The 17,926-nt window shown below is 41.5% G+C and overlaps 1 protein-coding gene across 9 annotated transcripts in view; it reads left to right on the top strand.

Moving 5' to 3' along the window:
- micu3b (mitochondrial calcium uptake family, member 3b) overlaps nucleotides 1-17,926 on the top strand; it is a 43,616-nt gene that overhangs the window by 5,816 nt on the left and 19,874 nt on the right. For 8 of the 9 annotated variants that reach the window (XR_001571893.3, XM_054738269.2, XM_054738267.2 and 5 more), the window contains exons 2-4: nucleotides 3,050-3,197; nucleotides 9,037-9,068; nucleotides 9,223-9,301. Coding sequence is in view for 8 of the 9 variants with exons in the window: in XM_054738269.2 (XP_054594244.1) it covers nucleotides 3,050-3,197; nucleotides 9,037-9,068; nucleotides 9,223-9,301 (259 nt within the window). In the remaining variant the exon portion in view is untranslated. The remainder of the gene's footprint in view (nucleotides 1-3,049; nucleotides 3,198-9,036; nucleotides 9,069-9,222; nucleotides 9,302-17,926) is intronic. The other variant, XM_054738266.2, reaches the window with a different exon arrangement.

The raw sequence follows: 17,926 nt of genomic DNA, 5'->3' as shown, positions 1-17,926 counted from the left end.
CCGACCGAGCACCGATTCACGTCATTTCAAACGGTGCCTCGTTTCGGTACCCGTCCATCATAACGAGAACTTGCCAAGACAGCTGCGCATGCGCAAGAGCGTTATGTCGTCGCTTGCTGTGAACCAGTTGTAAACAGAGCAGCATGGTAGAGAGAACGCACGCTAAAGCTTGGGTCCACTTCACTAAATGTGATGGGTAACTGGGTGATGATGAAACCAGCGACAACGATCTAAGTGAGACATCCTCATCTTAATCTGCTCCGGTAGGTAAATATAATTAGCTTGATATGTTAGCTTCCGTTTCGCTAATGGTGCGTTCGCTTTCTCCTCGGAACTCCGAATTTCCGACTAGAACAACATGAACGCGCTCTAAAGTTTGGCTTCACTTTACTAAATGTGACGGGTGAAGACGAAACCAGTGACGATCTAAGTGTGAGGCATTGTTTTAATCTGCTCCAGCAGCTAAATAAACTGTTTAAGATATCGTTAGCTTGGTATGTTAGCTTCCATTGCTACCATTGTTATCAGCTAATGGTGCGTTCGCTTTCTCCTCGGAAATTCTAACTTCCCAGTAGGAAAAATCAAATGAAAAAAGATGGCAAAAGGAATGAAGATACACAGTAAATTTAGTTCACAGTAAAGATGTTTGCTTCAGTTTAATTATCAGCTTATAAAACTACAAGGACGATGTTAAAATACAAACAGTTGAATGTTATTTATCGTGATATTTATCAAATATTGTTATATATTGAGAAAAATATATATTTAATTATAAAAGAGAATTAAAATAATAAACACTCAAAAGTATCGAAAAGTGGTACCGTTAAGTACCGGTATCGATTCGTAGGTACCGGGAATTAGTACCGGATCGATTCAAATGTCAAAGGTACCCATCCCTAATCCGCCCCTCCAAAAACTTGCATCCACACCACCGCGTTTTAAAAACAAACTGTCCACATGTACCCGGATAAATACGTTGGTAAGGACATGCCAGACCTGTAGGCGGCAGTACTTCCCCCGTTCTTAACCTCGTCCTTCGTCTGTGGTCTTCCGCAAGGAGCACTAATTCCGCTTGCAAAAACAAACAAGCAGAAAGCGCTTGGACAATTGATCAATTGATGGATCGGGTAGTGACAGAGCGCAGCTCCGAGGGCATCCATGATGCCGGCTAGTGTAAACACAGGTCGCACACGCGATGTCAGCATTTTTTTGTCGCGGACCTTAAAACTCCAGTTTTGTCCGTCCACACGCAGACACCCAAAACGGAGAAAACGCAGATCTTCACTTTGGCCGGAGTTTTTAAAAAGATCCGTTTTCGTGTGAAAAAACTCCGTTTTCGTGTGGATGACAGGCCAAAACGTAGAAAAATATCTACGTTTTGGCAGATCCCCGGCTACGTGTGGACAGGGCCTTAACTTTCTTGAAGGGGGTGACTTGCTCTTTAAAGACCGTGTGACACTTGTTTGTTGTAAAATACAATCGGCAACTCTTGAGTTTCACATGCATGCTGAACGTGAGATTTCACTTCGACCCCGTGAGAAAGAGCCAGTCTTCTAAATCACAGAGAAAATTAGCATTCATGGTTCCACCCACTTCGGCCTGTTACCCTGGAAAAGGAGAGCAGAGCGTGTCTCGACCAGTAGAAGCTAACCGTTAGCAACCCCATGTTCAGGCTTGTGTTATTAGTGGAGATAAAACATCAGTGTTGCATTATGTACCCAGGAAAGAAGAGTGAACGGAGGCAGTAGAAGAGTCATGCAGCTGTTAGCCAGTCAGAGGCCAGATGTTTGTACATTATTAATGAGTAAATGATCTGAAGAAGCGGGAAGAAGAAAAGAGAATAAATTGCGAAACATTTAAAACTAATAAACAGGTTTTATATCCAGTAGCATGCATTCACATAAACCAGTAATATCGATTAGGGATGTGAATCTTAGAGCAACTCACGATTTGATTCGATTCCGATTCTTGGGGTGCCGATTCGATTCAGAATCGATTCTCAATTTAAATCGATTCACAATCAGTATTAACAAAGCGTGTCGGCTCCAGGATGAACTACTTTGTTGTACAAGTTAGTTAAAGCTATGGGACATTTTTATTAGACTTTAAACTGGTCGTGCTCCAAAAATGCAGATTTACAATGTAAACTAAAGTGATTCTAAAACTGTAAACAGAAACAATATTTTGACCAAAAGGCAACATTTATTTTTGCTTACCTTGTAAAATATAACACATCTGTAGTTACCTAACAGTAGCTTTGAAAGTAATACGGTCAAATACTTTTCAAGTATGTGTAGAAAAAGTTACATGAGTAATCCTGAGTACTCATTTATCAACCTAGAAAATAAATATGAGAATATCTAAAATTTCTGAGTATGGAAAAAAATGACATTCAAGTGCCCTCTTATCAGCAGCTTCAAACATAAATCATCTCAATTTATGGGAGCACAAAAGTAATGGGAGTACTGACTCTCCTAACAAAGATCAAAAACGTGCATCTCAAACCTGTAACGCGCCAAATATTTGAGTTCTTGGAATCGATTCTGAACCTTTGTGAATCGATTCTGAACCTTTGTGAATCGATTCTGAACCTTTATAAATAAGAATCCCGATTCAGACTTGAATCGATTTTTTTCAACACCTCTAATATTTATCATTGAGCACAAAGACTAACCGGCACTATAATTAGTCTGAAGATGTGTCAGTTATGCACGGTGCAGTTGGCATGCAACAACGCTCAATCAAACCGGATAACACCATTTAAACATTATCAAACACAATGGAACTTACTTCCTGAATCACAGAAAACATACACACAGGATATTAAGAAACGTAAGTCTGTTGTAATTCAGCAGATTGCAGCGTAGGAGCGCAGCTGGTGGCCAGCTCCAGTGACGATGCGTTCAGGGATGCTTGGAAATACAGCTGTTAAAGGGTTTCGGACATAAATCGATGCATCTTTATAAAGGAGAATCTCGATCCGGACGCGATTGTTTATTTCCGGCACCTCTGTGATTTTGTGTCTCAGCTTGTTTCTGTTTGCTTGCAGGTGAGGACCTACGATCTAGATGACCGAGATGTTTACATGTCATCCTATGAAAACAGGTTCCGTCTCTTCAGTTCAGTGGAGTACGAAGGCCAGCTCTATATGACACCGCTGAACTTCATCGAGTCTGTCACTCTGAACGAACCAAGAAGTGAGTGACGTTCATTTCATCCCATTTCCTACCACACTTTAGCTCTGAGGCGTCCCATCCTGGTCCTCGAGGGTCACCATCTTGCAGGATTTAGTTGTTTCCTGCTTCAGCATTCCTGAATCAATGATTGAATTACCTGTTCACCAAGTTTTGCAGCCAATCAGCGGAACTTATTCCCTTTGGGGCACTTGCTGACAGTGCCCCTGCTACAGGGAATTGTCTGGTTAGCATCTTTGGTACGTTCGTTCTGTGTTGTTAATCAAATTCCATTATTTGTTGTTTTCTGCACAGTGCAATAACGATTTGCACACGCACGCACGCACGCACACACACACACACACACACTATAAAGTGTTTACATTACATTTTGAACTCTAGAAGTTATCTATTGCTGCTTTTCAGAGATTCTGCATAAAAAATCGTTTGTAAAATCCAATTCATCCCTGTAATTTTTAATTTACAGTTTAAAACTTCTAAAATATCCTTAATTAGATTTGCCCAACAATCTCTTTTGAGTTTCAGTAAAAAGACAAAAAGGTTTAACTGTTGACAAATGGTCGGGGCTTCGTTTAACACATTTATTCAATTGAGATTCTACAGTTATTTTCATGAATATCCCTAAATATAGTCTTTACTTGTTCATATCTTTATTTTCAATAATGTACATGGAACAAGGGTAAATTATATTAATTGTGTTTAAATTAGGAATTGCAAAGAGGTGTTATTGATTAAATGTTAAAATGATTTGCCATACAGGCTTATTATGGACAAACACAACATTACTAAATGAACCCTTGTTTACCGGGTTGTTCTAATATTACTGTTAAATCACTTCATTCGCTCAGAAACCTGCCAGACGGACAGACGTGGGACATTTTTGACCCATGTAGGACAATGTCCTTGCAAGCTTCAGATTACATACATGCATATTTTTATTGTGACAATAAACTGTTGAAATAATTTGAAAAACGAACCATCAATGTGATTTTCTGCTAAATACAAAACGTTTTATACCGTGAGGTTTAGACACACACTGCTGAGAAAAACAAACCAGCAGGATTTATTAGAAAAGTATTACAGATCAAGTTGTTAGGAAATATTCTGAAAATCTGGAAACATCAGAAAGCATAAAAGATATTTATTGTAGTGCTCCAGAAGAGGTTATTGTCACAATTCCTATAAGAGACACGCATGTTGAAGTGAAAGTGAAACGTGGCCATGCAGGTTCATGAATATCAGCTGCTTTGTGACGACTAGGGTTGCAACAATTATACATTTTAGTACAAGATCATAGTGTGAGAAATAACCACAGTTTCACGTTTATTTGCGATTACTTTACATTAATTAATTTCATGTCTGTATTAACATTTATAAATCACGCAAACACACTCTGTAAAGGTTTGGAACTCCAGAAGATATCTGTTGCTGCTTTTCAGAGATTCTGCTTAGAAAAAATAGTTTGTAAAATCAAAGTAATGCCTGTAATTTCTAAATTACAGTGTACAACTTTAAAAAGTACTAGGGATGCTCCGGTCCGATCACGTGATTGGGAATCGGGCCCAATCACGTGTTTTTGAAAGGATCGAAATTGGGAGAAATAAATCGGATTTAACCTTTTAAAACAACAAACATGACTTTTTAAATTCATCCTGAGACAGAGATTTTCAAATGGATTAAACATGGCTAAGTTTTATCTTCAGTAAGTCCCTCTACATCATCAATATTTGTTTCTTGTATGAAAACAACACAGTAACGTCACACAATTTACGGCAGGCAAGGACTCGGACACCAAGTGCCGCTGTTAGCAAGCCTGCTAACACATAGCTAACGTGTCTCCCCAGGAGAGCTAAAATATCTGCAGCTTGGTGTTTTAAACCGGAGAGCAAAGGCAGAGCTACAGACACTTGTAATGTGTGCAAACTGGGTGTTCAACATACCGGACACAGCTCCATGATTTGCTGCCTTCAGACAAGCTACTTTTGCTGTCGGCTTTTCCCTTCGGGCATCAACAAAGCAAATCACCGGTCTCCATTCATCCCCAGTTTATGTCTAACAGCCACAGTTCACAGTGAAGTCAGACAAAAACGCAAAGCCAGCCGACAGAGAAAGTTACGCTAATAAACACAAAGAAATTACCAACAGTCTGCAAAACATCGGGGTTTCTAGTTCTGAAGCACGGTGCTGCACGCTAGAGCTACCGGTGTTCGGCAGAGAAAAGTTAACTTGCCTGCCGACGGCTCCGCCTCCTTGCTCCGTCAAGTGAACACCAAGCCCCCACAATGCGGCTCAAAAATTGAGGCCAACCCGGAAGTACCAAAAATTGCAGTTCCACCCTCATCCACTAGGGGCTGGTGTCAGAAGCGAGCAAATCCTCATTGACTCCCATGTTAAAAATACCAACTTCACAGCAGAAATAAACATGTTTACAGCCTGGTACCAGAACATGTTTTAGGTTTAAATGATCTAGTTTACACTCATGACAACTCTGAGGGGGGAGAATTTTTTTCTCACTCTTCTGTTTAAGTGTATTAAAAGCCTAAAATTCTGTATAATTAATGAGCATCAGACCCACGTGACCACAGAGTTAGCTCCGTGGAAAGGCCTCAGTAGAGCCTCGGTCTGGCCTGGAAACTGTTCCAGGATTTTGAGTCTCTGTGTGTGTGTATTCTTGTTTGGATATTATTTGTGCAACTGTTGGACAAAATGACTTGCTGTGGCATTAATTGCACTAATAGAGCATCCAAGGAGTCTCCACTTCATTTTTTTCGGTAAGTAAAATTATATTTATGTATTTTAGGTCACTGCCGAGCTGAGCTTAGATTTTAACATGTACTGTTTAACCATGAAATTTAAATGTAATAGGGTAAAACCCAGTGCATTTAACATAATGCTGCACTTTAGAAAATGGGTTGAAATATAACATGTTGGTGGAGCTGGGTTCCCACTATCGGCTTGTGGAGCTCTCGGGAGACCGATGTTTTCCACCCGGTTCTCCCCAGCGGTCAGCCCGGCGTATCTCTGACTCAGAAGCTCTGGTGTTGTGCACAGTTAACTCCGGTTGTAGCTAGGTTGCTACCTCCGTTAGCTTAGCTCCCACCTCCGCATTAGCTTTGGGTTAGCTTCAGGTTAGCTTGTAGCTAGTTGGACTGGGTGTCGTCATTTGATCCCAGCCTTACAGCCCCACCCTCAGCTCCTCCTCTCTTACCTTTTGTGGAATTGTCTGGGCGTGACGGAACCTGTGACACGGCTAAAATGGCGGTGGTGGCCACCTCCCATTTGTCCTCAAAAACGTGTTATTGGAGCCTATGGAAATTAGTTGTCCAGTATGTATGTCGATGGTGAACACGCATTGTTCACAGCTGCATATTGAGGGAGTAAACAACTTGAAATAAGAGCAAAGCTGCTACTTTTAAGTAAATTCTCAATATGAACAAGTTTTTAATCGGTGTGCTTCCTAAAAAAATTTAAAGTGAAACTTAAATGATTTGGATGTTTTCTTCTTATTGTAATGTTTTCCTGACCCCCCCCCCCCCCCCCCATTTTATTTTATTTTAATGCTTTGCTAAAAATTATTTCTTTTTTCTTCTTGTTTTAATGCTTTTCTGAAAAGTATCGGAGCGGGACTCGGTATCAGCAGATACTCAAAATGACTCGGAATCGGTTTGAGCAAAAAAACATAATCGGAACATCCCTAAAAATAGATTTGATTAGCCTTGTAGCCTAATTTATGTTTCTGTAACGAGACAAATAAAGGTTTAACTGTTTATAACTGTTCAGTTATGACGTTTACACATGACTTTTATTCAAGTCAACACTGAAGGATGAAGGCACCTTCATGGAATGAGATGCTAAGTTGCTACTAGTCCAATTTGTTACAATGAATGTGCTTAAAGGTAATTTCTACTTGTTCATCTTTATTTTAAATATTGAGGAGTAAGAATACTATTTAGACAAGGGTAATTATATCTAAAATATTCAAGCCCTTAGGTGGAAACAGTCCGGTGGCTGCTGGTTCAGCTTCATCCACGTGTATCCGTTCCATTTTTGCTTGTGTTTTTGGCTGTGAGGGTCGCGCTATTGTCTTTTTTTTTTGTTTTTCGGCAGTGTTGTAGAAGTCATAGCGGTGGATTAACTTCAGCATTTCACACCGCGGTTCAAAGTCAAACTGATTAAGCCCTGGTACCTTAGTTTTGCGTTCAGGAGAGAGCAGAGTGCATCTTGGTTGGTAGAAGCCCACCGTTGGCATCATCCACACACACACACACACACACACACACACACACACACACACACACACACACACACACACACACACACACACACACACACACACACACACACACACACACACACACACACAGAGTCGCGGGGGCAGCAGCCTAAGTCGAGAGGCCCAGACGTCCCTCTACCCAGCTTGGGTCAGCTCCTTGTGGGAAAATCCCAAGGCGTTCCCGACCAACCAAGAAACATAGTCCCTCCAGCTTGTCCTGGATCTTCCCTTGGGTCTCCTCCCGGTTGGATGTGCCCTAAAACCTCACCAGGGAGGCATCCAGGAGATATCCTAATCTGATACCAGAGCCACCTCAAATGGCTCCTCTAAATGTGGAGGAGCAGCAGTCCTACTCCGAGCCCCTCCCGGATGACCGAGCTTCTCTAAGGGAGAGCCCTGCCATGCTGGAGAAAACTAATTTCGGCCGCTTGTATCCTTGATCGCGTTCTTTCGATTACCACCCAAAGCTTGCGACCATAGGTGAGGGTAGGAATGTAGATCGACCAGTAAATCAAGAGCTTCGCCATCTGGCTCAGCTCTCTTTTTAGCACAACAGGTCGGTACAACGCCCGTATCACTGCAGACGCAGCACCAATCCGCCTATCGATCTCACGCTCCATCTTTCCGTCACTCGTGAGCAAGACCTCGAGATACTTAAACTCCTCCACTAGAGGCAGGACCTCGTCCCTGACCCGGAGAAGGCATTCTACCCTCTCCCGACTGAAGACCATTCGCATTAGCAACTCCAACACATGACAGAACCCCTTCAGACTTGTGTTTTTTTCTGGAGATAAAACATCAACTTTCCAGAATCAGTGGTAGAGTCTTTGCTCTTCTTTGCACAAAGTACCTACTTTTTTCTATTCTTCCTCATTAAATGCCTGTCAAGTCTTTATTTTCAAAGTATTAGTGATTGAGTGGTTTAATAACAGTGTAAAAATGTTGCGGTGCTGCTTCCTGGAAGGCTCTGAAGTGTCATCGGACAATAAGTCACAGCTTTAAGTGCTTCAGTCATAACACCTGCATAAAGATAAAGATACACATCTTTACCAGCAACCCTACCTTTATGGCTCATTTATGTGGCAACAAACTTGCAGGGACCCACAGAAACCGAGCTCCTCAGAGAGCATGCCATAAATGTCACGATAAGAGAAGGGTGCCTGTGAAGGCTGGTGTGTGGCGTGTTGGATGGCGCTTCGCTTCGCGGACAAATAAACAACACACCAACTCCTGTTATCCTCACACTGCTAATTGGTGATTTGCAGGAAATGGTAAACTGGTGTTTAACGGTTTTATTGTCGTTGTAAAGAGATGGTGTTTCTGCACGTATTTACTTTAATATCAGGGATATCTTCAGAAAGGGAATCATAACGTAGTAATTAAAATCCCAGACAGTCTTTAAATGTGTCACTGGAGGGTGATCTCCCTCCCACTTTTTAATGACATTTCCTTCTTATCTTCAGCTTTATAGAGCACTGGAATGTGTTGGTGGTGACGCACTGCTTATGTTTCTGTCCACATAAACAGGTTTTCACTTTTGCTTCAACTTTTCTTTTTCGTTTCATTTAGGTAAGAGAGGATGGAAGTCCTTCACCAAAAAGGTGAGTTGTCATCAGAGCACTAGCTGCTGTTTTTTTTGCTGACTCTCCTCTTCGTCTGCCTTAAACCGCTGCAATTACTGTAATTCCAGCAAACAGCCTCGTTTTGAGATCACTCGGGACTTTGAAACGAACGGATTTTCTTCTGTTTTTGCAGGAATTAGAGAAGATGCTGCGCGATACCCCTCCTGTTTGGAAAGGATCATCTAATTTGTTCAGAAATCTCCGAGAACGAGGTACCCATAAATCCATTCTGCTCGAGCTGTTGCAGCAGAAGGTGTGCCCTGTAGCTGTCAGCACGTCATAAGCCTGATGACATGTTATTTATGTGCAGGGAACTCATGCAGGAAATGATCCTTTGTTGGTAACATACAGACTTCATTTGGCTACCAGGCTGCACAGAAAAAACTTAAAAGCTTGTTTTGTAAAAATAAAAGGGTCAACAGGAGAGTTCATTAAAAAAACTTTTTATTATTTGCATAATAATTGCAATATTGCAACAAAAGGATTTCTAAACATTTCTTAGTTAAAATTTAGGATTCCTTTTTTTTTACATTGATCTAGAATATATTTAATTTGTTAAATGTTGTGTGTTCGACCTGAGAAATGAAATAAAATCATTTTGCAGGAATCATTATTCAACCTGTTAAAGCCATACTTTGCAACTTTTTAATATATTTAAATCATTTTCTTGAATCAGTATGTGCTAAAATGACCTTTAAGGCCACCCAGCCCCATCGCCCACTGTGGCCAGAATATCCCACTTGCAACTTCAGACTGGCGGGCCGCTCTGATGGGACTTAAAAAAAATGGAGCTGACGCACCCGGCGCTGCAGTCTGGTTCCAGCATGTTTTCTGAGTCTTTTACCCCAAAATTCCACTATCTGCGCTCCGCTCCGACACGAACTCCGCAGCAAAATCGGTCCCGTTGTAGTCAATCAGAGCTGTTCCACTACTGCGGCCGTGCGGCGCTGTGCGCCGCCCGCCGTTCCGCCATCCGGCAAAAATAGGATCGATTCTATTTTTGCCGGACGCCGGAGCACCTCCGCAGTCAACGGACAGAAATCACAACCGCCCAACAGGAAAGGGAGCAAGCACAGCTTCCGTTATTTCACAATAAATCGATAAACAAAAAGCGTTTTTTGTTTCATTTGCACAGGTTTAACAACTTTTAACAACTATCAATGGCGGCTGAAGTTTAAATGCACAAAAATAAGCCATAAATACAGTTTCTACTATCAAAGCAGTCACACTTTGTTGATCCAAACACTGCTGATCTCTCAACACAAATGATGGGCAGATTAAACAGTTCATGCCGATGCTTCTCCCACACAACGGGTGTTTGGATATAACTTCCGCGTTTATTGCTCGGACTGTATCGCAAGATCTCGAAAATCCCGCACATGCTTGTTTGCCCACCTCAGGTCTCCGCACTGGAGCGGAGCCGTTGTAAAGCGGGTACCAGTAAAAATTGAGTTCGGAAGCGAGCGGCTGCGGAAGGCGGGGGCGGACCGGAGCGGAGGTAGTGGAATTTGGGGGTTAGACCTTTAACACATTTGTTTAATTGAGTGATCAATCACTCCTGTAGACACTAATGAAGGCTGGGAGACGTTTCAGCTTTTAGATTGAGGTGTTAAAAAAGAGAACGCACAGCAAGGAGATAAGTTTTGCTTTCGGATCTACAAACGGACACCAGGGGGTGCTAAAAGTAGGGATGGGTACATCTACCATACCATATTTATTTATTAAGCACCATTTCACAATAGCATGTGGCTATTGTGGCACTAACCAAACTAACTAACTAACTAACTAATGGCAGCTAACCAAAGTGCTGTACATAAAAGAAGCCAAATGCGTGACCAAGAAACACAATAAGAACAGGCAAAATACATAAGAACAAAGCATAAATAGTCAGATTTAAAAATTCCTACTAAAAACAATAAAATAGGAGAACAGTTAACAGCACTATAAAAATAAAATAATGCGATGAATAATAAAAACATTTGAAATGACATTTGAATCGATATGGTACCAATTCCCGATCGATACCGATACCCAACTGTACCAATTTTCGAAACTTTTGAGTGTTTAATTATTATTTCAATCTTTTTTATAATTAAATATATATATTTTTCTCTCTATATAACCATATTTGATAAATATCACAATAAATAACATACAACTGTTTGTATTTTATCATTGTGGTGTTGTACAACATTCTTCACTATGAAAACCTTTAACTACAACTTGATGCAAAAATGGAAACCCGGCTCCATGTACTCCTGATCCTCTTTTTTTCCCTCTGGACAAACTGTGTGATGGTGAGTCCATGTAGTTATATAAACTGCTAATTACACTGAAGCAAACATCTCTGCTGTGAACCAAATTTACTGAGTATCTTCATTCCCTTTGCAGTTCTTTTCTTCCTACTCGGAAGTTGGAATTTCTGAGGAGAAAGCGAATGCACCATTAGCTGATAGCAATGTTAACACAAGCTAACATATCAAGCTAACGTAATCTTAAACATTTTACCGGAGCAGATTAAGATGATGATGCCTCACTTAGATCGTTGTTGCTGGTTTCATCATCACCCAGTTACCCATCCCATTCAGTCAAGTGGAAGTAAACTTCAGAATGCTTCCTCTCTGCCATGCTGCTCTGTTTACAGCTCGCCTGATGACATGACGCTTTTGTGCACACGCCGCTGTCTATCTTGGCAAATCGCTGTCTCGCTAGTTCTCGTTATGAAGGACGGGTATCGAAACGAGGCACCGTTTCATATGACGTGAAACGGTACTCAGTCGGTATTATGGAATTCTGTTGGTACCTTAAAAAGTACTGAATTTGGTACCCATCCCTAGTTAAAAGCAAGCTGACCCTGTCTACTTCCCCTTTAAATGGTAGGTTAAATGTATAAATATTACTGCTTTTATTTATTTATTTATAAATAGCTCACTGATGAAAACCTACGCACTGATATTGAAACAGATTGACTCCTGGCTTTTGCTTTGCTTGAACTGAAACAGATATATATTTTTTCCTCAACGTTCCCGAGTTTATCCTCGGTTATGGTGACTCCTCTGTTGCTTTAGCTAAGTGCCAACGCTGGGATTGGAGGCTTTTAATCCTGCTGTTAAACACTACAGCTTTGTCAGGCAAAGAAAGAAAACTCTGGATTGATCTGTGAACAAAGCGTTGCTTTCGAGAATAAGGGAGCTGTTTGAACCCTGCTATGTTAAGACATGTCCCCTTGCCCCCCCTCCTGATCGCCATGGACATTATGAAGCCAGAGAACAGCATTGGATTACATCCCCGGGAATGCCACTCTGTATGGAGTGTTTCTGTGGAATTTTTTGTATTGTCTAACAACAACTACTTGAGCTATGAGGAGGAGCGAGCTCTTTCCACCAGTGAAGGTGTGTGGTATTGGTGAGATGACAGGAATCTTAAAGGTTTTTCTCTTCAACCCATTTAAGCTTCAAGGCCTTTGAAGGTGAAGATCTGTTGTCATTCTGAGGCGTTTTTTTTTTAGATGGGCCATCCTCAAAGGAACATTTGTCCATTTCGAAGCATGTTACAAAATAATTTACATCATTGTAGAACGTTTCCTGAACAGCCTCGGTTTGGAGAAACAGGGTTTACACCCAAAAGGATTAATGAGCTAACAGCTAGTTTAAGAACCAAAAGTATGACAGACCAGTGGCGGCTCCAGAAATTTTTTTCTGCAGGTGCTATGAAGGAGCTAGTGTTTTTATTGAGGGTGCTATGAAGGAAGTGGTCATGCGTACCTATTGTTCTCTAAGGCCTAGTCCACACGTAGCCGGGGTTTTTTGAAAACGAATATCCGCCCCTCCAAAAACTTGCATCCACACCACCGCGTACCCGGATAAATACGTTGTTAAGGACATGCCAGACCTGTAGGTGGCAGTACTTCCCCCGTTCTTAACCTCGTCCTTCGTCTGTGGTCTTCCGCAAGGAGCAGTAATTCCGCTTGCAAAACCAAACAAGCAGAAAGCGCTTGGACAATTGATGGATCGGGTAGTGACAGAGCGCAGCTCTGAGGGCATCCATGCTGTCAGCTAGTGTAAACACAGGTCGCACACGTGATGTCAGCATTTTTTGTCGCGGAAAGTGACGTTGCGGACCTTAAAACTCCAGTTTTGTCCGTCCACACGCAGACACCCAAAACGGAGAAAACGCAGATCTTCACTTTGGCTGGAGTTTTTAAAAAGATCCGTTTTCGTGTGAAAAAACTCCGTTTTCGTGTGGATGACAGGCCAAAACGTAGAAAAATATCTACGTTTTGGCAGATCCCCGGCTACGTGTGGACAGGGTCTAAAACACCTTCAACACTAGCAGATACACATGCATGCACAACACCTCAACAACACCTGAAACAATCATTAATACACATCATAAACATATGAACAATCGCTGACTTTTCCATGAAATCATAAACGCATACAGCCACACAGAAAACCATCTATAGTGTTGCAATGTTAGCTAACGTTAGCGTTAGCATTTCCAGCGGCAAAACCCTGGACTGCTGCGGCGGTTGAGGGTTGACCCTCTTCATCCAGATTCGTAGGTTTTTGTGGGTTTGAGATCACTTCCAAACATTCATTCGTTTCTGACTGAACCCGTGGAAATGTGGGCAACAAAAACCGATCCATCTTACCGCTAGCTCTACCTTTCACTCGTTCGCAGGTGGAAAATGAGGTCAAAGGTTAACATCAATCTCCTGTTTTGGTTTAAGTTTTTACTATCTATATGATAATTTACTGACTATTTTTGTTTCATATGTTAAATATGATCACATCCGCACATTAAATTAAGATTAAACTGTAAAAAAACAAAAACCTAATATTTACTTGGGGGTGCTATGGGGGTGCAGTGACTAATCCAGGGGTAGCTATAGCACCCCCTGGCGCCGTCACTGTGACTGCCATCTCGAAACAGCATTAGAAACATTTACACCATATTTGAGCGGCTCCATTTTAGAAAAAATACACATTGCAGTCTTTTTCTAACCACAGTAACTAAACCCCAAAATAATGTTTTTTGCTTATAAACTGTATAATTGGGTCTTTACAAATGCAATCTTTCTGTTTCCGTGCATTTTTTGACATGTTTATGTAAACTTGATTAAATCTAGAATCTAGGTCTAGAAACATCTTAGTGCTGCCCCCTGTGGGTTGAACTGTGGCTACTGCATTTTAAACTTGTGAGTAACTGGGGCTGGTACGATTACATGTCATAGGTAGTCTCCTCCCACTCCCCCTTCCTCCCGGGATAGAAATTCCCCACACTTGGCCGTGCCACTCTGTGCCTCCTGGCCACGCCCACTTTCATAGCATTTTTTAAATATTGACTAGGGGTGGAGTTACGTGTTGTGATGGTGTGCAGTCCCTCATTAAAAATGACATGGATTTCCAAATGGTGGCTTGAATAACCACATATGAATTATGTGGCTATTATTGAATAACATTATGATGCATTTCTACCAATTCCTGCATTCCTGACAATTACCATGTTGGTATTTTACAGTGGTAAAGTGCATTCTTCTGGGTCAAATCAGCTGGATTATTTGCAGCACCACCAGTAAACGCTTCGTCAAACCGCTCAGAAATGCAAAAGAAGTCACCGTATAATTGACAGAACAGAGCCGCCTTGAGCAAAAATGGCCTTTTTCCATCCACAAGGGTCCATTTATTGTTCGCCAATAAAATAGTTAGACCACAACCAAGAACATAATCGCCGAAAGCCTTCAGAATTGCTTCAGATGCTCTTTTCTTACAAAGTTTTCTTCATACCTTTCGTTAGCATCTTCACGTTAGCTTGAAATCTTTACAGAATCAGGTCTGATGTTTAACTCATTCGCTGCCAGCGTTTCTCACCGTTTTTACTGTTTTTAAGAGTCACAGAACGTTGCTCGCTAGGATGATGTCGACACCAAAACAACCAAAACAAAGCGGAGACTCACCTCTTACATCAGGAAGAATCCGAGCATTTCAAGCTTTATCCGTCCTTTCATAATTTTTTGTTGAATTGTGATCGGCAGAACCTTTTCCGGTTCGCGCTTCACTTTTTTTTACAGCAAGGGTGTCAAACTCAAACTCACACGGGGCCGAAATGAAACTCTGGGACCAAGTCGAGGGCCAAACTTAATATTTTTGAAAAAGTGACGGCAAATTTGCACATTTTCTTTATCAACATTTATGCAATTTTGAACCTTTAAATTTGGAAACAAACTTATTTCTGCATTAACACTGAATGTGGAATAATCAAATTACACACGAGCAAGTCAGTTTTAAATAAAAGGCATCAGTGGTGTTCATTACTTGTGGTATAATCAGCATTTTTTAAATCTATTCAGGATTTATGTTTTCTTGTTTATTCATTTTTCTTATTTTTTATTCTCCTTTTTTCTCCTGTAATACGTGTCATCGCTGCTGTGACGTCTAGCTTTCCCCACTGAGGAACAATAAAGGCATTTTCTATTCTATTCATCTATCTGCAGCCTTTCCACTTCCTGTTTACTGTAGGTTAATTCTTTTCTCACGGGCCAACAACAAAATAAAAATATCATTTTATCTTAAATGAAAATGCAACATCTCACCTGTTAACTTTCATGTTTTGGAGCAGAAAAAGAGAATAAAACCAACATATTTAAAGCTCAGTTTGCTCCACTGGTTTACTGGGATGCTCACCTGTTCCAGCCAGATACCTGCATCATGGGGTTGATCTGAGCTGAGGAGGAGACTCCTGTTGTTTTGTTCATCTTCATCATAATAATGACAACATTAGATGACAACAGGTGCTCACATAGGTTTGTGCTGATGAACATGTCTGAGCAGCTTGACCACGTTGTTGTGTGTCGGGGAGGAAAAATAACAACTACAGCAGCCACAGAGCCGTGCTGGTTTGAGCGTGTCGCTGCTCGCTGGACTTATATCAGCTCTGTCTGGACGTTAGTTGGAAAACTTTCTCTTTCAGTCGTGAACACATTACTGAGCGGCTAGAATCTCCGTTTCTGGGCTTCAACGTCAGAAAACAGCTGAGTGAACTCGGCGCTGAGTGAGAGGAGTGTAGTTTGTCCGAGACCGCGGAGCCACAGAGACCGGTGTTCTGAGAAAACGTCCTACTTTGGCAAAACGTCCTACCCATAGTAGAATTTTACGTTGTTTTACATGACACAAACCCTATGCCTCACCCAAACCCTAACCCTAACCAAAGAGAAGAAGTACTAATACTTACTACTTGTCTATTTTCCTGCAAATATGACAGCTGAGTAGCATTCCCCTTTTGTGTTGTGCCCATGCGTGCACATGCTCAGTAACAACGGCTAGGACGGTTTACCGGGTAGGAGAAATTCTCAGAACACCGGCAGCAGGCGCTGAAAAAACACAAAGGAAGGGGTGCGTCGACTCCCCGTTGACGCCGCAAAGCATCATGGGAGTTTAAGTCTTTGCGGTAAAATCGGCCAGCGGGCCAGTTTTAATATATTTTTTATATTTATCTCGCGGGCCACATAAAAATGCTCCGCGGGCCGCGACTCTGACATATGTGCTTTACAGCAACGGCCCAAAGCGATCTCCTAACACATGGATTTTCTGCTTCCTGATCACATGACGAGAGACGTACGCAGATGAAGATCGGCTTTAGAGCTGAGATGTTTTTCTCACGGTGCGGGGGCTCGTTCCAACGCCCACACAGTAAAAAAATGCAAATGATGACGTTTGGCATCATTGTCCGTGAACAGTTGGATTTAAAATGACGACTTTAGTCGTCAATGGCAGTGAACGAGTTAAGCTTTTGATCAATGAAATTTAGAAAACAGCATCTCACATTTTTATCCCATAACCAGTTAACATTCTGGTTCCGGTTAACATCAGAACCTGCCATGTAACCATTGCACGTATGAACATTGCTATGCCGACGCTCTTACGTAACATGGTGCAGCTTCTCCTGTTATTTTGGCAGAAAGATGAAGAAATTCCACCTGATTTAGCTGAAGCTGGCAATATTTATGCTTGCACACTACTGCTCTAGGAGTCACTTGCTAAAAGTCTTGTTTTTCACAAAAGAAATTGGTCTGAGCTGGAAATGTGGCAATATGAACAAACTGACGGGGCTCTGAATAACGTTCTGTTTTGGTGGCCATCTTGAGCTAGAAAACAAACAGCTGTGGATGCTTCAGACACAAAACTCTAAACTCAGACATGTGTAAAGATTATTGGGTCAGCCGGGACAGTAATGCTGCTAGCAAAGTCTCTTCCCGTTGACTCTCCAGGTAGCCCGGCGGTGGTTTGTTGTATGAATGCAATGTTTGAAGGAAACATTCAACATTTCTTTTAAACTTTTGATCTGAAAGTGTCTAAATTTTCTGCTCAGGCTAATTTTCGTGTCACACGTTTTAAGCTGGAAGCTCATGGTTGAACTCAGACTAGCGGTTAGCTCATCGATCCTGATGATGTAATCTAGTATTAGTCAAATCTTAATTGTTAAATATACTTAATTAGAAGCTCTGTTTTTTTCATCCTGTAAACAATGTGCGTTAAAGGCCTTTGTGTTATCTGATCTGCTTTTTAAGAAAAGTTATTAAAAATGAGCTTTTTGTTTCTTTCCTCCTCTCTTTTCCTTTCTGAAAATATCTCCCTGCAGCAAAGCTTGTGCCTGAGATCTTTTCCCATAACACCCAGAGCAGTCACCCAGAACTATCTGCTCCTGATTCTCTATCATCCCGGGCAAACAAAAAGCTTGGGAATGCTTTCAGAGGCAGGAGGGAGAAGCCTCCAGAGTCGGCTGAGATGTCTCCTGACACTTACTCTTCCACACAACAAAGGGAGCTGAAGGACGCC

Source organism: Nothobranchius furzeri, chromosome 1, assembly GCF_043380555.1.
Source record: "Nothobranchius furzeri strain GRZ-AD chromosome 1, NfurGRZ-RIMD1, whole genome shotgun sequence".
NCBI classification, from domain to species: domain Eukaryota; kingdom Metazoa; phylum Chordata; class Actinopteri; order Cyprinodontiformes; family Nothobranchiidae; genus Nothobranchius; species Nothobranchius furzeri.
The sequence above is the reverse complement of the archived record's forward strand: the minus strand, read 5'-3'. Positions and strand labels throughout refer to the sequence as shown.